This window comes from Barbus barbus (genome assembly GCF_936440315.1).
Source record: "Barbus barbus genome assembly, chromosome: 24".
Lineage (NCBI taxonomy): Eukaryota > Metazoa > Chordata > Actinopteri > Cypriniformes > Cyprinidae > Barbus > Barbus barbus.
This window is the reverse complement of record NC_136752.1, coordinates 12,579,403-12,600,323: the sequence shown is the minus strand read 5'-3', so window position 1 is coordinate 12,600,323 and position 20,921 is coordinate 12,579,403. Positions and strand designations below refer to the sequence as shown.

The following is a 20,921-nucleotide window of genomic DNA, read 5'->3' as shown; positions in this document are numbered from 1 at the left end:
ACTGTAGTAACTACACTGATACACAAGTCACACAAGCCTTAAAAATCATTTTTAATTTAATAACTTTTTCAATTTTATTTAATGTCTAATTTTGAATTTAATTTTGAATGATTTATTTGTGCATAAGTTGCTTTCGACCTTGTAATTATTCAAAATTCTAAATCCAGTCAATAACCGTTGGATATAAGTCTGCACTCTGTTATCTCTTTGTCAATAATCGTTCAGGTGTAGCTCAACATAAGAGAGAAAATATTTGCTGCATTGTTACCTTTGTTTGTTTGTTTCACTCAAAGGAAAATGCTGTATGGTTTAAATTCACTAAAATAAATTTATATATAAAAAAAAGCATTTAAGAACAAGAACAGGATCTCAGTTCTCAACTCTGCTGTAAAGGTGTAAAAATCTCTTGAACACCTTCAGTGTCGTCATACTGTGCATGAAACGCATTACATGCTGTAACACATTACGTGACTGCAGACAAAATTGCCAGGTAACAGTTCTCCTGTCCTCGTGCTGAAGATTACATGTCCTCTTCAGCTTTATTCAATCAGGAAGTTCACAAACACTGGCCCGCTTCATCAAGATTAATGTCATCACCCCCTCACACAGGGCAGGTCAAGATTCTCACCGCATATCGCATTTTTAGCTAATCGAATTTGTCGGGCTGATTCACTTGACTCTTGACCCAGAGTCTTGGCTCGTACCCACCAAAGCTCTGCATGGCTGCTTTATAAGAACTATTCCAGCCTGTTTTTTTGTCAAAAATACCTCCAGTAAGATTTCTGTGTGTTAATTTCATATGTGCCGGTTGATATCTTCCTTACGAGCGTGTCTTTTTCTTTTAGCACACAACTCCCAATTCTCTTGATGATTTCTATTTCTCACTCAGCCTCTTTTCAGTCCTTTCTCTCCTTCCACTGCTCCTCTCGCACACTCTTTCAGTGCTATCCTTTTCACATCAACTGATCTCACCCCTCCATCCCATTTCATCTGTTTCTCTTGCTCTCCCTTTCCAGCAACTGGTGGAGTCTCTGGATCGCCTGAAGTCTCAGACCAAGGAGCTGAAGGACGCCCACCAGCAGAGAAAGCTGGCCATGCAGGAGTTCTCGGAGCTGAACGAGCGCATGGCCGAGCTGCGCTCGCAGAAGCAGCGTCTGTCGAGGCAGCTGCGGGATAAGGAGGAGGAGATGGAGGTGGTGATGCAGAAGATCGACGCAATGCGCCAGGACATCCGCAAAACCGAGAAGGCCCGCAAAGAGGTGAGCAGCATGATTGAAGGGGGTCATGCGGCCCCTCTTGTAATGTTATGACTGTTTTGTATCTGTTTTTAAAGTAAATGGAGATGAATTGTCAGGGGCTTTCAATCAGGAAGACGTATTCACACTGCATGTGTCATCCTGGTACTCTGAACCGGTGCTGTGCCGTGTTTATTACTCAGCGTCATCGTGTTAACACCCCCGGGGCTGATGGAGGGCACAGTCAGATGAAAACAAGGCCTTGGAATGCGCCACATTTTTTAAGTTCATCAGTCACGCTCCAGAGAGAGACGGACTCAACAGCTCCAAATCTCCCTAGACGACAGCAGGAATGTCTTCACACCCCTTCCCGCCCCCTCCCGTCCCTGCAGACCAGCCTCGCGGACCCCATGACCTCCTCTGGACCTCAATGACTAACTCGAGCCAGATGGACGACACTGACCGCAGTGCTGACTGCAGCTGGATTGAGACCCTCCCCCATTTATACGCTCTTTTCTTTTATGTTTCTTCTGTTTCACTCCCATGCACAAAGCAGAAGTGTCTTGGGGCGAAAGAAATTGTTGTTCTTAATGTCAGGATCTTTTTAGTGCTCCAAGATGTAGCGTTTCACGGGGTGTGTGCAGTTGAAATTAGGCCAAGATTGAAGGGTTTATGAGAATGTCTATATGAATCCTAGTTTTTTTTTTCCTTCCATATTGATTGTTTTTCTTGTGTGTGTGTGTGTGTGTGTGTGTAATAGCTGGAGTCTCAGCTGGAGGATGCGTGTGCCGAAGCCTCTAAGGAGCGTAAGCTCAGAGAGCACAGTGAAGTCTACTCTAAACAACTGGAGAGCGAGCTGGAGACGCTCAAGGTCAGAGGTCACTCATTCATACACTGCCTCTTTACTGACTTCAGCCAATTTATGAATCTTTTATGGGTGAATCTCACGATAGCATGTCTGGGTCATATTTAACCACAGATTCGCAACAAAATATAAATAGTATAAATTGTTTTAGTAAAATAAATTATTTATTATAATACTTTATTTTATTAAATACTAAAATGAATTATATTATTTTATTTATATATATATAATAGTATATAAAAAAAGTAAAATCCATCACATTAAATCCTACAAGTGTATTTAGGCCTCACATCATTATTTACAGTTTAGAAAATCTGTATTTATTTTTACATTTAATAAAGGTTACATTTAATAGTGTTATTAAAGTATTAGTGTTTTAAAATAATTTTTATGAAGTTTCAGATGACAACAAAGGTAAACTACATTAAAAAAAAAAAAAAAGGTATGATATCGACTGATACAACAAACAAAAAAAACTCTCCCCAGATAACCCATATGGTACAGATATATTGTGCATGCCTAATTTCAAGTAGAATAAGATTTTGTCTGGTTTTTGGATAAAATCTAGCATGTTCTTGACAGCTTCTCTGAGATTCACCATTTTCCTTATCCATCATCTTTTACCTCTCTACTACCTTCCACACTGTTAACCTCATACGTCACCTTGCTTTCCCTCCTGCCTTGCGTAGGATATCCTGTCAGGTTGTTTTTTAGCAGGATGGTCCTTCTTTGTTTTTGTTTTTTCCATCTTTGTGAAAGTCAAGAAAGACTCCTTTGCCTCCTTGCTCACTCTTCTTCCTGTGCTCTCCATTATGTGTCTGTTTGTATGTGGTTGCAGGGCTGTATATTGATTAAAATGAATTGTGTTAAATTAAAGTGTTAATAGCTCAAATATATGTAAATCTCTGCTGTCTCAGGATATTTCTCACTTAGATTTGTTTCTTTCTCAGGTCAAGCAGGGAACGGGTCGTGCCTCAGGTTCCAGTTCAGAGACTCAGCAGGAGCTCACCAAGCTGAAGTCAGAGCTGGATAAGAAGGTGCTCTTCTATGAGGAGGAGCTGGTGAGACGTGATGCCAGCCACACTACAGAGCTGAAGAACCTGAGGAAGGAGCTCCATGACTCTGAGGGTCAACAGCTGTCACTGCACAAAGAGCTGCTGGTGCTCAAAGACAAACTGGAAAAGGCCAAGAGAGAGCGGTAAGCTGCACTGTCACCTGTCCAGGTCGTGGGTTGACACAGATTTGATTCCAGCTAGTGATAGTTGACAATGAGGTTGTCAGCAATGGCTTAAATCTAAGAAAAAAAAATGTATATGCATAAATAAATAAAAATAATAAATACATTTTTTGAAAAAGACTTGCTGTGTGTTTGAACATTTTACAGACAATTTTGAGCACCCAAACCATATTTTTTTCTCCTCTCTTTCCTCATGTTATGCTGTATTTCTTCTTCTTCATTGCATTTCGTTGCCTTGTACCTACATGTGCAATGACAATAAATTGAATCCAATCCAATCCAATTCACTATGAAATTCATGTTTTTAATTGAAAAAACAAAATATCACAATGTAGATTTTACTGCAGCACTGTCTTCAGCCTCATATCGATCACTAATTCCAGAACTATTTCTATACACACAGGCAAACTGAGATGGACGAGTCCATGGGTACGCTGAAGGAGAAGTTTGAACGTGAACGCAACCTTCTGAGTGAAGAAAACCGTAAACTCACTGCAGAAACAGACAGGGTAGGGCACCTTATTTCATATTGCAAGAGGCCACGTTGAGTATCAGTTTTTGGAGTAATATTCAGTCCTTGACTCTCTTCCTGAAATCTCTTCCCCTGCAGCTCTGCAACTTTGTGGACAAGCTGACGGCTCAGAACAGACAGCTGGAGGATGAGCTCCAGGATCTGGGATCGAAGAAAGAGAGTGTAGCACACTGGGAAGCACAGATCGCTGAGATTATCCAATGGTGAGAAAGACTTCCCTCACATTCATTTGTATGTGGCTCCTTTGTAGCCATCAAAAACTACAATTCGCCAAAATAAATGTTCTTGTGTTTCTTCAGTGATGCAATAAAATATATGTCTTGGATTGGTGACATTGTGGACAAATAGCCAAATTAATGACTGTATATATTTTCTAGGGTGAGTGATGAGAAAGATGCACGTGGCTACCTTCAGGCTCTGGCCTCTAAGATGACAGAAGAGTTGGAGTCTCTGCGTAGCTCAAGTCTGGGATCCAGAACGCTGGTAAACATCACTAATTTTGTTTCGATATTAAAAGAGAGGAAGTTACGTTGTTATCTGAGAATAAAAATGTAAGAATTCCAATTTATTTCCAACTATATCTGGAAATACCAGAGCTGCATAATCAAGCTTTCACCACTGAACTCCCAGTTAAACAGCTGATCTGCTGTTGTTCTCCGGTTTTAGTTTATAGGGATTTATAAGGCATCTGTTATGGCTTCAGATTTTGTCAGTGAGTGGAAAGCTCTCTTTCTCGCTCTCTCTCTCTCTCTCTCTCTCTCTCTCTCTCTCTCTCTCTAACTCCTTTGAGCCGTAGCACAGTAACATTAGATTTGCTTTAAATAGCAAATCTAATAGAAATTGATTGAAGGGAAGTGACATGTTAATGTTGTAGGTGTAGGAGGTCACATTTGATTTAATATCCTTTTCTAAGGAGGTTAAAGACTGACTGTAGGAGATTGGTATTAGTGCCTTTCCCTTTTGAAAGGGCTGTTTGTTATTGCCATAGTGGGATCTGCTGATGAAAACTATTGATTCACAACCCTGAAGGTTTGGGTTGAAGCCACTGTCCAAAGATGTGGTCAACATTGCTTATTCTCTTAATTGCAGGGTTGCTATGGGATATGGTACAAATAGAAGTCAATAGACTTTGGCTATTGAAGAAGTTTGCCATAAACTTCCTGTGTTTGGATCATAGAGTTAAAAAATTACAGATTGAATTCATTAAAATGCCATGTTGTGGTTTTTGTTGATTTTCAAAATAATTTATGTAAACAGAATTCAGACATTTCTTGTTGGAGTATGATTTAACATTACTTCCTACTTCCTTGGATGTGTCTCAAGGAATCAAATTAATAGGTCTTAAAATACACAAACGTTCAAAAGTTTGGGGTCAGTAAGATTTTATTAAAATATATCTATATTTTTAATATTTTTTTTTCAGCAAGGATACATTCAATTGGTCAAAATGCTAGAAAAGACATTTGTAATCTTAAAAAGATTTCTATTTAAAAAAAAAAATGCTGTTCTTGAACTGTCAATTCATCAGGAAATTTACACAAATGTTAAAGCACCACAACTGTTTCAACATTGGTGGTAATAAGAAGAAATGTTTATTGAGCAGCAAATCAGCATATTAATATGATTGCTGAAAGACCATGTGACACTGAAAACAGGAGTAATGATGCTGAAAATTCATCTTTGCATCACAGGACTGAATTACGTATTAAAAACTATTAAAATAGAAGAGAAAATTTAGAATTGTTATGATACTCGACAGTATTGCTGTGCAGTATTATATTATTTACAATATTTACTGCATATTTATGATTGAACAAATGCAGCTTTCAAAAACATTAAAACTTTTAAAAACATTCAAATAAAATGTGCTGTCCCCAAACTTTGGTAGTGTATACATTTAAATATTTGTGAGTATTATACACTAAAATCAAGATTTATTATAACATTTTATATAGAGATTTAAAAATATATAGTAATATACTTTTGTGTAAATTTGAATTACTATATCAGCAAGGCCCTGGAGTAAGCATGCCAACCCAGAGGTCAATGGTGGCACCTTGGGTCACCAAGCGGGTGAGTGTATCCATCAAACCTCCAATCAGTGTGGAGAAGTTCCAAAAAAGAAGGCGGTGCACAAGATAGTTTTTTTGGTTATTGGCCAGTCATCTGTCATTCATCTGTCCAGATTACTTAAAAGACGGTTTGCAAACCTCCTTAGGGTTAAAATATTTTTACAACTGAAATTTCAAAGGACAGATGAATGAAAATGCTGCATCAGCTATCCTCATTGCTGATCATAATTCATATAACATGGAAAACATTTCAGATAAGCTCGCTTCCATTGTTCTTATGAGGTCAAGTGTGTATACCCTTAACTTTCCGCTTGCACGCTATTGGATGACATCAAATCAGTCATGCTGAGAAGTCATTAACTCGATAAGCTTAAACAATAGAGTGAGTGCTGCAGTATTAGGTCTAATTGTGAGCATGTTTGAGAGCCGCACTGGAAAATACACGCAGCTCAAATGTAAAGCTGATGAGTTCTGCCAGGAACACTCCCATGAACGCCCTTCGCCACCTCTCAATTTCCATCAGCTGTGAGAGTGCAGTCAGTTCATGTGTTTAATCAATGAAATGGATGTAATCCTCTTCTTTCATTCCTCAATATTCAGCTGTCCTTCAGCCATTAACTGTCTCTTTTTTTTAGTAAATTACTGTCTCGTCGCCACATAGCTCATGGAGACAAATGTTGTCTTGTAGCCACACGTGTAAATAGGGGCGCATTGGTGACAGCTGAGATCAATAGCTATTAAACTGTTGGAGATCTAAGATAAGCCCTCACGAGCCATCGGATTTATGGGAAATGCATCTTAAGGGATTCCATTCCTGTACTAGAGAGGATTTACGGTATCAGTTTTTATGATGCAGTGCATTTTTTCCATGCATGATGCTGTCTCTGTGCTTTTGAAGAGCATCTTGTTTTTATGATCATCACAAAACATTGAGTATATACATCATTGCACTGCTTCTTGACATTGTAGAGGCAGCATTTTGCAGTCCACAGACAACTGCAAAAGTCCCTAAGCAAACATAATATGATCTATCTTTAAATAATAACAGCTTTAAATTAAAATGGTGTAAGCTGATTGATCGCAAAAGTTGTTTTAAGACCTGCTACATCATAATTGAGTATGCAAAGTCTCCTTTTTCTGGCTTCTTTTTAAAACATGCATCTCCTTTCCTTGGCAGGATCCTTTGTGGAAGGTGCGCCGCAGTCAAAAGTTGGACATGTCTGCCCGTCTGGAGCTGCAGTCGGCCTTGGAAGCTGAAATCCGTGCCAAGCAACTGGTTCAGGACGAGCTGCGCAAGGTCAAAGCTGCCAACATCTCTTTCGAGAGGTAAGTCTTTGATTCTGCTATAATAAGCAACCTTTTTTATTTATTTAGGTTGTTGTTCGAAGATTCCTTCTGTTTAAATAAACCGAGCAAATGCTTTTGGGGACAATAGCAGGTAGCCTGGTGCTCGCTGTGTGTGCTGCATGCGACTGGTTCAGTCTTATGTGCATATTACAAAAGGACACGTTATTAGTTAAAATGATCTTACTTTTTGGACTTTCTCGCCTACAGCAAACTGAAGGATACAGAGGCCAAGAACAAAGAGTTGGAGGAACAGCTCGAGAATATGAAGGAGATGGAGGAGAGCCGCTCACGATCAGACAAAGGTGAAAATGATGATACATGTTATGACTTTGCCCTTTATATGCGAGACTTACTTTATACAATAGACTTATTGAGTGTCTATAAACCATGAGGTTGCATATTATCTCATCTTTTTAAGGAACATCTGAAGAGAGCCTTATATAAATGCTGCCATATGACCTAATGTAAGAGCCTGCAATACTGCGCAAGACTGTAGTTCAGCCCTCCTGGATGCAATTCAAGAGAAGAACACGCACACAGCGCTTCAGAGAAAATGCATCCGAACTTGAGCGGCGTTTGGATGAATATGCAAATATATATTGCGCGCTTTCCTCTCAGTGACGAAATGAACACAACAAAAACTGACAGCAGTGTGAAAGCAGTAGTTAAAAATGCATCTAATTACAAAGATGTGGATGTTTGCATGAGCGCTACAGTTGAGTAACGTAACGTTACTCCAGTAAAGTACGGTCACTCCATGTTTATTTATATAGTACTTTATGCAATAGATGGCCTTCGGTGTCGCTTTCAGTTAGAATTACTACTTGTTTTTTCTGTTATAAAGCTGCTCTCCAGTGTGGAGCTAGCTAATGATAAAATATTTTTATTAGTGGGAAAAAAATAATTTCATTAGAGTGATAGTTTGGTTTACAGAGATCAAAGCTTGATCTAGCTAATGATTGGTTATCATAACCCTATAAGGTATTTTAAGACATTTTGTTGTGAATAAAATAGTTTATCCAAACGGTCTTTTCACTTTTACCTTTTATTTTGTTTCTTATCTTTATGACTTACAAAAGGAGATGTTAGGCAGAATTGCAAGTTACTTTTTCATGTAGCTAATTAAATGGTGAGAGAGTGTCTCTGTCATGTCATCTCATTTTTGTGTATAGTGAATTGGTAACGTAACCCTTTACAATAAGGTATCATTTGTTAACATTAGTTAATGTATTAACTAACATGAATGAACAATGCATTTATTACATTTATGAATTAATTTTTGTTAATGCTGGTTAATAAATATACAGTTGTTCATTGTTTGTTCGTTAGTTCACAGTGCATTTACCAATGTTAAAAAAACACAACTTGTGATTTTAATTATGCATTAGTAAATGCTGAAATTAACATTACCTAAGATTAACAAATGCTATAGAAGCATTGTTCATTCTTAGTTCATGTTAACTAATGAACCTTACTGTAAAGTGTTACCAATTAATTGTATAATAATTGTAATTACATAATATGCTTTTCTAAAGCTGAAGTGACCTTTATTTATGTTAGAATATGTATAACTTAATATTTTAACTAATTGCAAAAGCTGAATAATCAATTAAAGTCTGGAATAATCGACGATTAATCGTTCTAATAATCATTCGATTAATCGATTATCAAAATAATTGTTTGTTGCAGTCCTACTCCTAACAATTTTTTTTTACTCAATTGTAGGCCAGAAATTTACTGATTTCCAGGACTCCATCTTTGAGTACTTCAATACCTCTCCCCTTGCCCATGACCTGACATTCAGAGTAAGTGTTTCTGATAGTATCTGGCCATTTGCTACTACATTACATGCATTAACAAGCCATTCTCCATTCATTTCATCATCCTAATGACTTTCTGCCTCAGAAAATCAGAGACCTAATAGAGCTAATAGTTTATCAAAGCGAAAAGGTGACGTCAGTAGTATCCAGATTGAAACATTAGAGTATATACACGTTTATGAATGTCTAGCAGAGACTGGTTCTGATGTCCCTGATCTAGCCTCTGGCATCTGTATTCTTACACTGTCCTTTTTCTTTTTGATTGTTAGTTTGTTGGAATGTGTTGAAACGCATCTAACAGATTTTTCAGCATCTCACGCCATGAGTGCTGCTTTTCACATACCCTCAAACTCAACGCCTTTCGGCAAAATGTACTTTTCTGACGTTAAAATGGGAGATTCATATGATTCGTGCAAATCCTAGGAGAGTTTTCTTTTATTATATGAATGTGTCTCTGAAGGGAACTGACTCTCTTTAGAAAAGTATAGATGGCATTTCCTTTTCATCCTACCTCCATATGATACCTAATAAAGTGGTGTTTATTAGGTATCATATGGAGGTAGGATCACTGGTAGGACAACTCCAAGGGTAATTGCTGTAGTTCTGTTTTTCCATAAGCACCACCTACTGTCAGAAAGAGAATTTGCATTTTCATTCTGCCCGTCTGCTGCTTTTCAGACCAATGTGAAAAATAAATATAGTGATTAATATAATGTATAATAATTTGGCATTTTGACTTTTCTTAATTATCTAAAGGTTTTATTTAGGCCAGTGTCATACCAATAATTTTACTGATATCTCTAAATGAATTTTCCCTCCATTTTAGCCATTAATTATAGCCATTCAACATTACAGTATAATTGAAAGCCATTATTTTTAACACTTAATAGGCTCTGAAAATATATGACTTTTAATTTAAGTCAACTTGAAACCGTCTTCACAAACTATAAATTGTATATGTATAAACTATGAAATATTAATCTCTATTAAAAAATTAATCTTTATTCAAATTACAAAAGTGTATCAGTGACTAGAGGAGAGTGATTTCTCCTTTTTCTTTTGTTCTTTGATTTCCATCAGTGACAGACTTCATCAGGTTTCACTTTAAAAGCAGCGCTATCTCTTTAAAACCTGATGCCTGATTTAGGATTCATTTAAGACCGTGTTTACGAGGTAACTCGCCATAACAGCACATTTTAACATAATTGTGTGCGTTTTTGTCTGCTGAAGCGGCTCTGCAGCGTAACTTATGTGGAAAGTCGAACGCGCAGCATTCAAACTTATCTACTCCATTTGATAATCAACTTCGTCCAGTCTTTGCGCTATTTCTTGCTAGGAGATATGGCCGATAGCACTGTCATTATACTCTAAACTAGAGTTGCGTACATCTCATAATCCCCTCACATGAGCGCTTGTCAACGCTGCCGTCTATTGATGTTGCAAAAGCAAGTCTGGACAAAAGCAAGTGAACTATTGGACTTTTCTGGTGTGAATACACCCTAAGACTTGAGCGATGGATTTACTACAGTCACTGAGTCAGTTCAGTTCATGGCCCATCAAATGGTCCAACATACTTTAATTACCTCATCAGAGACCAAGGCAGCTGGACAATATTGCAAGTCTGATGACCATCTTTCAGGTTAATGAAACCGCTTCCTTATTGCAGTGCATTAAAGTCAGATCAGGTTGACAGATGTAGCCAGTCTGTATTTCTGGGACTCATGGGAATATAGGGAACGACCTAAAGTGAAAGGAAGTTCATAAAGACAAAAGCTGTTACCTGTCATCTTATTTTTGTCCCCCTCAAAAAAAGGACTCTGTCTCCTCCTCATCCGCATCTTCTCTGCTTGCATTTTGGGATGAAGTAAGTTTGCGGAACAAAGCTCCTCCCTCTGTGAACTTTAACCTTAGCAGGAGTGATCTGTCAGCAGACAAAGTGTCTCAATAGTCACATTGTAGTCAATCTTGTGCTTTGTTTGCCTAAATAAAATGGCACTCACATTACTTACTGTATGTTAATCATTCCTGACTCACCATTTAAGGCCAGACATTATTGACCATACAACTTATATTCAGCCTAACCAGCATGCCCCTCAGTTTGTTACACCTATTTTGTCTGCTGACCGTGTTCCTCTGCCATATTGCAACCAGACCCTAGATCCAATTCAGTCTAATTGTAGGTGCTAAAGGTTAGAGACTCACGTTTAGCATCCAGCAGTTAGTATTAACCACCTCCCCACTGCCTTCTAACCTCTTAAACGGCTAATGTGAATAACGTCACTGTCCATTTGTCAAGTCTGCGAATGCACTAAGCCGTTAGTTAACTCTTAGAGCCGCTAAGACCACAAACAACCATAATTTAAATTGAATGGTTAAGGCAACCAGCCATAAAAAAATTAATCGAATGAAACAAAATGAATGAGAGATTATTCAATTGTGGGGGTTGTTTTGCGAATATTTATAACCTAATATAGGTGATGATGGTAAGTATGTGCTTGTCAGCTAATTGAACATGAACGTAATTCTCTGAGGAAAAAGTGATGTCAATGAATCTTAATGATTTGAATTACCTGCCAGTCTTTGTGCATCTTAATTTTTTTGTATCACTCTTAATTGATACTGTTGTGCATTCACATGTTGCATAGATACAGTTAGACCATATCAGTATGCTTTGTTTAACAGTATTGTATTGTGCTTCGTAAGTATTATTTGTGCATAATTTTGGGGCTTAATTGCAGATAATGTTAACACAGGATGGTGTATTAGTGTTTACACATGCATCTTAAGATAAATTAGTTGGCATAGGATTCATTAGGATTCTTTATATATAATTTTATATTAATTTGAAAGAATCTGGAAAAAAAGTATCATGGTTTTCACAATGATTTTAAGCAGCACTGTTTCATCATTGATAAGAAGTTATTCTTGAGAACCAAATTCTGCTTTACCATGATGTTAATGCATCATTTTATTAATAGGTATAAACCTCATGCTCATGACTTTCACGAGTGAGCACATGACTTCTGAATGCTTATTAGTTATGGCTAATATTACATTTCATAAATGTCATCTCAGTCACATTGTGACATTGTTTGCGTGACTTGAATCTATTAGTATAGCTTTTTGAGGAAACTAAAGGATGTTTTAAAGCTTTTGACCTCATCTGCTGCCCATAAAGATACCATGTAAGTGGAATAAATATAGCCCCCAGCAAATGTTCCATACGCATTTTGAGCCGTTTCCCAACTGTGGTCTTTTCCCTCAGACGAGCTCCGTCTGTGATGTGGATGCCACACCCCAGAAGACAGACATCCCTACTTCCTCCCCATCAGTGGTTTCAGAACAGGATGTGAGTGTCCACCTAACACTTCCTATTACATTCTGCTGCTGTCAGACTTCCTGTCTGATACATTGGCCATTGATTTAGTCATTTCCTGAATGGTAATGGATAGGACGAAATTTAAAAAAAATAAAAAATGCTGTAAGGTTTTTTTTTTTTTTTTAAACAGACACAAGTACTCAAACATACTTGTTTGGTATTACACACTTATATATATATATATATATATATATAAATCACACAAATATTATTATTTTGTTAGAATTTGTAGCTTTTATTTATGGAACTGTTGTATTACCCATTTAGGAACCAGTCAAGCCTCAAGCGACCACCCCTGCTGCCCCTTCTCCAAGCTATCAGCCCACACTCATCGCGCCAAAGGTAAAACCACCATATGATGTGTCTGACTCATCATTAGCCTGTGACTTTAGGTCCTTTAAGTCTGTCAGCATATTATTATTGCCTTATCAACATGCATTCGTTACTCTAACTGTTAACTTGTTGTTTATATCAACAGCCTAAAGCTCATCAGCTGAGCATTAAGACTTTCTCCAGCCCGACCCAGTGCACTCACTGTACCTCCCTGATGGTGGGCCAGATCCGACAGGGTTATGCCTGCGAGGGTGAGCTGAGTAGTAATGAAAAATGAGATCAGAGACGGTGGCTTGGGGAAATGATAAGGAGCTTTTGATCTCTTGATGCCAGTTTCACTGAATGTTTGGTAATTCTTTCTCCCTCCCTGAATCTCTTTTAGTATGCTCTTTCATCTGTCACGTGTCCTGTAAAGACAACGCACCCCAGGTTTGCCCCATTCCTCCAGAGCAGGCCAAGAGGCCTCTGGGTATTGATGTGCAGAGGGGCATTGGCACAGCATACAAAGGTTTTGTCAGGGTGAGAATGATAATGTAGTGAAGTTTCTCTTCTTAAGGGTTGAATGATGAAGTGAAGTGTCAATTTTTATCTCACCTGAACACTTGCATTGAACTAGATTGTATTTCCTACTGAATGTTTTACTAAATATACACTGAATTGCAGTGTTGGTTTGCCCTTCTTTCAGATCCCGAAGCCCACAGGAGTGAAGAAGGGCTGGCAGAGGGCATATGCTGTAGTGTGTGACTGTAAGCTCTTCCTCTATGAGATATCAGAAGGGAAGTCCACTCAGCCTGGTGTGATGACCAGTCAGGTCCTCGACTTGAGGTCAGGATTAGTCATGTTCTTAAATCATATGTACTTATATGCTCACCAAGGCTGCATTTATTTGATCAAAAATCAGTAATACTGTGTGAAATATTATTACACTTTCAAACAACAGTTTTATTTTTGAATATATTTTATGATGCAATTTATTCCTATGGTGGCAAAGCTGAATTTTTCCATTTAGCAGCCATTACTCCAGTCTTCAGTCTCATATGATCCTTCAGAAATCATTCTAAGATGATGATTTGAACAAACAGGGGAATATAATATTAAGCAGTATTTTCCTTTTTTTGTGACATTGTTTCTTTCTTTTCCTGACAGAGATGAAGAGTTCTCTGTAAGCTCTGTGTTGGCATCTGATGTGATCCATGCCAGTCGTAAAGACGTTCCCTGCATATTTAGGGTACGCTCCAAAACATGTCCTGTTCCTTAAATGATTCATTGCTATATTTGCCTAATCGTGCATCCTGATCATTAACAGTATTTGCCCTGAACGGCACAGGTTACATCATCCGCTTCGAACTGTCCAGTCCGGCCGGTGCCTCTGCTGGTGTTAGCTGAGAGTGAGGCGGAGAAGAGGAAGTGGGTGGGCATCCTAGAGGGGCTGCAGAACATCCTGGCCAAGAACCGCCTGAAGAATCGTGTGGTGCATGTCTTGCATGAGGCCTACGACAGCAGCCTTCCTGCCATCAAAACTACACTCTCTGCTGCCATCGTAGGTGAGTACAGCGTTATGGAGCCCGTAGTTGGTACTAATCAGTTAAACGAAGCAATGTAATGTTCCACTTTCCCCCATTTTCAGGAGAGCAACAAGCATTTCTTGACACTGTTTACATTCATTTATGATTATCAAAAATGCTTTTTTTGTCCATTATTCCCCTTATTTGACTCTGTGATTTTGGTCAACATTTACTATTTTAAACCATTTCTAATTCTTGTTTAATTATGACCTTGAAATTAGTACTTTAACACTTAATACTTTAAATCTACTTAAGTCAAATTAATTTGTCACACCAGGGGACCATTTAAAAGAAATTGGCGAATGTCAGAAGGTAATTACAAATAGCGAATAACTTCTATTTTAATAATTTTATATAGGTTTTTAACATAATGTTCTTGCAGGGTTATTCTATAAGTAATCATTATTGAATTTCTGTTTTGTCATATGTTTTAATTTCCTCTGAATATATCAATATAAATGCCATTACAGTTGTGCATTTGGACATTATTTTGTCTTTTTATAATATTAATATTTTAAGAATAATATCCAGTATTAATATTTGCAGTCAAATAAAAAAATTGTAGCTAGAGCCCATTTTACCTAGGAGTAACTTTATGAACAAATTTATGAAGGAAAGGACTTTCAATGGAGGGGCAAAAATTGCTCAGTATATATATATATATATATATATATACATATAAAAATCTTCATTGGTTTTGAATAAGAACGAAAGTCTTATGAGTTTGGAACACAATTTTTATTTGAATTTTTGGTTGAACTATCACTTTAAGGGTTGACACATCGTATTCACAAATAATCCATTCACAAATAATATCTTTCCTGCTTTTGTCTCTACAGATCGAGAACGAATTGCGTTGGGGACAGAAGATGGCCTGTTTGTAGTCGAGATCACCAGAGATGGTATGAGTATTCTGTATATCACAGATTTAGTTCTTCAGCATTATTTTCACTATTATTAATTCCCCATGATCCTTTTTTCAGTCATTGTTCGTGCTGCTGACTGTAAAAAAGTCTGCCAGATTGAGCTCATGCCCAAAGAAAAGATGGTGGCCCTGCTTTCTGGCCGTAACCGCCATGTCCATTTATACCCCTGGGCGGCACTGGAGGGTGCGGATGTTAATTTCGATGCCAAGTTGACAGAAACAAAAGGCTGCCAGTCTATCACCATAGGTACCCTACGCCCCGGTGGCTCAGCGTGTCTCCTAGCAGGTGTGAAGCGGCAGGTCATCTGTTACGAAATCACTCGCGTAAAGCCCCATTACCGTAAGCTGTGGGAGGTGCAGGCGCCTGGTACCGCCCAGTGGCTGGGTATTATTCGTGATCGGCTGTGCGTGGGTTACCCGTCGGGCTTCGCTCTGCTGGCCATGCAGGGGGAGTCGTCACCGGTGAGTCTGGTGAGCCCAGGAGATCCCTCGCTAGCCTTTTTGGCCCAGCAACCATTGGATGCGCTGCACGCAATGGAGGTGGGGGCCAATGAACTGCTGCTGTGCTTCAGTCAGCTGGGAGTGTACGTGGATGCAACGGGACGACGCTCTCGAACGCAGGAGCTGATGTGGCCCTCCATACCGCTTGCCTGCAGTAAGTGTTTCTAAAGAGATTGTGTGGGAAGTAAAACCTAATTAGTGAATGTATCTAAGCAACGGTGTGTTTTCAGCCCTCCTGAAATTCCAGTGTTTTTCATGTGTGGACATGGAGGAAGGGAGGAGTAGGAAAGAATAGAGGAGAGATAGCAAAGCGAGGAGATAGAGAAGACCGATGAGAACTAGAGGTTTAAAAGAGGTGCAACAACAAAAAAAAGTGTTCAAGTGTAGTTGCTGAATTGTTTTAAATGTGTAATTCTCATAGATTCTTTACAAAATCTTATGAGTCAGCCTAAAATACAGGTGCCAAGCCAGTGATTCTAGTCAATAAAGATAAGCTAATAATTAGTTTCATGTTATGACCAATAAATGGTCTATACGGTTTTGTCTTAAGTAAATAAAGCTAAAAAAGGAAAATCAATTATTCTAAATGCTACAAGTGAATGTAGGTGTCTCAGCATTATAATGTACACTCAGAAAATGGATATTTATGGATTAAATTTAACAGTGTTATTCCATTCATTAGTGTTTTTATAGGTTAACTTTGAGTGATAGATGAGAAAGTTCATCTCATCTCTATGTAAAAATAGAGGACATGTAATGTGAGTTTAGCCTTAAGTGAATTTATTTGATCGTAACCATTTCAACCTGTAATTTGACATGAAGGAAAAGAAAAGAAACCAAAACTTGAGTAGGCAAACACTGGCTGTTCTCATTAAGGAAATTAGTGCAAGGCTTTATCAAACCGGAAAGCTGTGGCCAATGCCATTAGGGATGTGAGAGGAAAAAATGGGCGGCAGTGAACAAACGTAAGCAGAAAGGTCAAGGGAGCAGATAAGGACAATATTGTAGAATGTAGATATAATGATGTAATGCTTAATATGTAAAACAATCCAATCAATCCATTAAACATCCTGAAATTTAGGACAAGCGTGAGGCCCTCCTAACTTTAAGAAGTTATTTATTTATTTTCAATTAAAAATTATTTATTTATTTTCAGGAATTTGAATTCTGAACTTTTAATTAAATATAATGCAATTATTCTTAAATCTTTTCAACAATACATGATATTTCACTTTTTTTCTCAAGTTAGACAATAAAAAAAATAGTACTTAAAATAATTTTATTCTTAGCACTATTTTGGGAATCTGGCCCCAGATGTTTCAGTCAGAATAGTGAGCAGCTATCCAGCCTCTGATCGGATCGTCAGGCAGTCCTTTGAGAACAGCATCTTGAATGATTTGCCCAGTGCATTCTTCTGATCATGAGCATGAGATCTCAAACCCATATTTGTTATTTTCAGGCTCAAACTTGAACTACCTGACGGTGTACAGTGATTATGGAGTAGATGTGTTTGACGTCCACACCACAGAATGGGTCCAGACCATCTCATTAAGAGGAGTAAGTGAAGGATCCTAATTTTAGGGTTTCTGAAAGCTGTTTCAAATTTAATTGTTTGTATTAATGATTTCAAGCTCATCAGACTTTCAACTGTGTCTGTAGATTCGGCCCCTGAATGTGGAGGGCAGTCTGAACCTATTTGGCTACGAGCAGCCCCGCCTCATCTACTTAAGCAACAACTCCTCAGGTCTGATCCCACACACACGTCACCATATCAACACGCATATCTCCCACACACTGAACCTTGTGTTTGCTTCACTGCTGAGGGCGAGTTTATTTCTTCACTCAATGTTGCCAGAGTCTCTGATTACAATAGTCCACCTGTGAAGAAATGTGTCGTCCATAAAGTGGTGTCAATCACTCCCACCTACACAGACACTGACACACACGTTTATATATACTAGCAAGCCCATACATGCTTAGAGCTCAGCAATGGTGGCGATTTTGATTAATCTCAGTGGCTTGAATTTATTTTAATCTGTTCACTAGAATTTGTTCAGTGGCCCTTACTGCCGATTGCATCATTATGCCAGTATGTGATGACAGTTAACGTTGAATGTTATAAGTCACTGAATTATTCACTCAACCAATTTTTTAAAACACTGCGTTCGTGACTAAACTCTTAAAAAGTGTTGAGCATCATAAGATTTTTTTTTTAATTAGACGTCTTGTTCTATTCTTATTCAGACTCGAAGATGAGCAAGTGGTGGTATTTGTTGAGTACGTTCAATGCTTCTTGACAGCACGCTCTTGAATGCTCTTTTTAGTCATATTTTGATAACTCTCCTCTGTGAAGCACATGCTTGTTTTCCTGCCTTCAGTAAAAAGGGTCTATTGCTTGGAAGATTTTTTTCAAAAACACTGAATGAGTCAATGTGTATAAGTAAATGAGTAAATTTGTTCATGTACAAGATTTGTTTTAAAACACTGAATATGAGTCGCTAGAGGGAAATGAATGACTTATTTACAAGATTTCTTCAAAAACATTGAAAGAATCAGTACATAGAAGTGAATGAAAATGATTTGTTTGAGATTTGTTTGAAAACTCAATGTGAGTCAGTAGATAGAAATGAATAACAAGATTAATTCAGTAACACTGAATCAGTGCATAATGGTGAATGAGAATTTGTTCATTTACAAGATTTGTTTAGAACATTGTGACTCAGTGCATAGAAGTAAACAAGAACTATTTGTTCACTTATGGGATTTGTTCAAAAACACTGAACAAATGAACCAATGATTGAGAATGATTTGGTAGTTTATGAGAGTTGTTTAAAAACACTAAATATGAGTTAGTTGATAGAAATGGATGAAAATGATTTGTTCATTTACAATATTTGTTTAAAAGCTCAATGTGAGTCAGTAGATAGAAATGATTAAGAATTAATTGTTCATTAACAAGATTTATTCAGTAACACTGAATCAGTGCATAGTGGTGAATAGGAATTTGTTCATTTGCAAGATTTATTTAGAAACATTGTATATGAGCCAGTACACAGACGTAAACAAAAACTATTTGTTCACTTTCTGAATTTGTTCAAAAACACTAAATGAATCAGTGAGTGAGAATGAATTGTTCATTTATAAGAATTGTTTAAAAACACTAAAAATGAGTCAGTAGATACAAATTACATGAATGAAATGACTAATTGTTCACTTACAAGATTTGTTCAAAAATACTGAATGAATCAGTACACAGAAGTGAAAATGAATCGTTTGTAAATTTATAGAATTTGTTCAAAAGCTCTGATTTGTTCATAAACAAAACACCGCTAGGTTTCTCCATTAGATCAGCCCAGGTAATGAAATGTACAGCTCCACCCTATGTGGTCCATTTACAATTCACTTCCTGCCCACTTTGGCAGATTGCCCTCTTGATAAAGATGCTTTTGTTTGGTAAACTGGAATGACCTCATTTGTCACACCTCCTCTAGGTCCGCTGCCAACAAGTTCCACAGTATGCTCAGACACAGCGGCTTTAGAGCTCAAAAACCCAGGACTGCCATAGTTTGAGCCACAACCATCTTTCTCAACCTCATTCACACTCTTGTTTCCACAGATGGCTGTGATCTGGCCATCCCTGAGACCTCAGACAACAGCAAGAAGCTGATGGTGAGGACACGCAGCAAGAGGAAGTTCCTTTTTAAAGTACCAGAGGAGGAGCGGCTGCAGCAGAGAAGGTGAGGTGGCTTCAGGAGTAACTCTCTCACACTGCTGCACTCCTGCGCTGCTCCTAATCCATGTGACGTTGTTTCCATTTTCTTCAATAGGGAGATGCTGAGGGATCCTGAAATGAGATCCAAGCTGATCTCCAACCCCACCAACTTCAACCACGTAGCTCACATGGGCCCAGGCGACGGCATGCAGGTCCTCATGGATCTTCCTTTGGTAATGTCTTAAAGCTGGCCATTGGGAGATCAGCTTCAGCTATTTTGAGTTTGTTTAAATGTATAAACACACTTGGTGATAAAAGCTAAGGGCCCCTGCTTGGTAACATACAGTTACTGTTTTAAAATCTGGATGGGACGACCCATCAGCTGAAGATTTTTTTTTTTTTTAAATCCCCATCCTGCCAATACCAGTGTCACCATTGTGCCCTTGAGCCTGGGTTTCTGAAAGGCAGTGTTTCTGAACTCTGCTGCCTGAGTTCCCTCCACACTCTCACACTGGAAGTGTCTCACTAATCTGACATCCAATTCAGGTCATGAAGCCGCTACTAATAAGCCAGTTGCTTGAAGCAGTTGTATCCGCTAAAAGATTCAAAATGTGCCATGCTAGGGGATCCCCAGGAGCAAATTTGAGAAACACTGGTCTAATTACGAAAGGGATCCGAGAACCGCTTTTTATTCCGACCATTTTCATTTTTATTCATACCATGGAGCAGAACATCATTTTACTTTGCTACTATTCAACAGTGTCATAACACCACTAATGAAAATATAACATAAAACATACAGCATTGCAATCTAAATCCTGAATCTAAAAACATGAGTCTTATGAGTCAGTTCTTGTTAGTGAATCAGAACCATATAGTGTGAGCAGCTTAATTCAAACAGTTCCCAAGCAAATGACTCTTATTAACTAATTATTTTTAGTGAATCAAAGACATTGTTCGGCTTGGATTAGTGTAATTATTGTATAGTGACATTGTGTAGTTAAAAAGAGATGTATCTATCTATCTGTCTGTCTATCTCTCTGACTATCTGTCTATTTTTCGTCTGTCTATCTCTGTCTATCTTTCGTCTGTCTATCTCTGTCTATCTATCATCTATGTGTCTGTCTGTCTCTCTGTCTGTTTGTCTGTCTCTGTCATCCATGTATCTGTCTGTCTATCATCTATCTCTCTGTCTGTCTGTCTGTCTCTGTGTAGCTCTCGTCTATCTATCATCTATGTGTCTGTCTGTCTATCTCTGTCTGTTTGTCGGTCTCTGTGTATCTCTCGTCTATCTATCTGTCTATCTGTCTGTCTGTCTATCATCTATCTCTCTGTCTCTGTGTAGCTCTCGTCTATCTATCATCTATGTGTCTGTCTGTCTATCTCTGTCTGTTTGTC

At 38.1% G+C, this 20,921-nt stretch overlaps 1 protein-coding gene across 1 annotated transcript in view; it reads left to right on the top strand.

Moving 5' to 3' along the window:
• Positions 1–20,921, top strand: part of LOC306843988 (serine/threonine-protein kinase MRCK beta-like) — a 70,821-nt gene that overhangs the window by 44,376 nt on the left and 5,524 nt on the right. The window contains exons 12-33 of the mRNA XM_079375770.1: positions 1,017–1,259; positions 1,996–2,106; positions 3,051–3,298; positions 3,741–3,846; positions 3,948–4,072; positions 4,247–4,352; positions 7,119–7,267; positions 7,496–7,590; positions 9,014–9,093; positions 12,374–12,457; positions 12,755–12,829; positions 12,966–13,071; positions 13,203–13,339; positions 13,506–13,645; positions 13,967–14,048; positions 14,148–14,364; positions 15,225–15,287; positions 15,369–15,965; positions 17,271–17,368; positions 17,471–17,555; positions 19,428–19,548; positions 19,639–19,756. Coding sequence (XP_079231896.1) covers positions 1,017–1,259; positions 1,996–2,106; positions 3,051–3,298; positions 3,741–3,846; positions 3,948–4,072; positions 4,247–4,352; positions 7,119–7,267; positions 7,496–7,590; positions 9,014–9,093; positions 12,374–12,457; positions 12,755–12,829; positions 12,966–13,071; positions 13,203–13,339; positions 13,506–13,645; positions 13,967–14,048; positions 14,148–14,364; positions 15,225–15,287; positions 15,369–15,965; positions 17,271–17,368; positions 17,471–17,555; positions 19,428–19,548; positions 19,639–19,756 — 3,186 coding nt within the window. The remainder of the gene's footprint in view (positions 1–1,016; positions 1,260–1,995; positions 2,107–3,050; positions 3,299–3,740; positions 3,847–3,947; positions 4,073–4,246; positions 4,353–7,118; positions 7,268–7,495; positions 7,591–9,013; positions 9,094–12,373; positions 12,458–12,754; positions 12,830–12,965; positions 13,072–13,202; positions 13,340–13,505; positions 13,646–13,966; positions 14,049–14,147; positions 14,365–15,224; positions 15,288–15,368; positions 15,966–17,270; positions 17,369–17,470; positions 17,556–19,427; positions 19,549–19,638; positions 19,757–20,921) is intronic.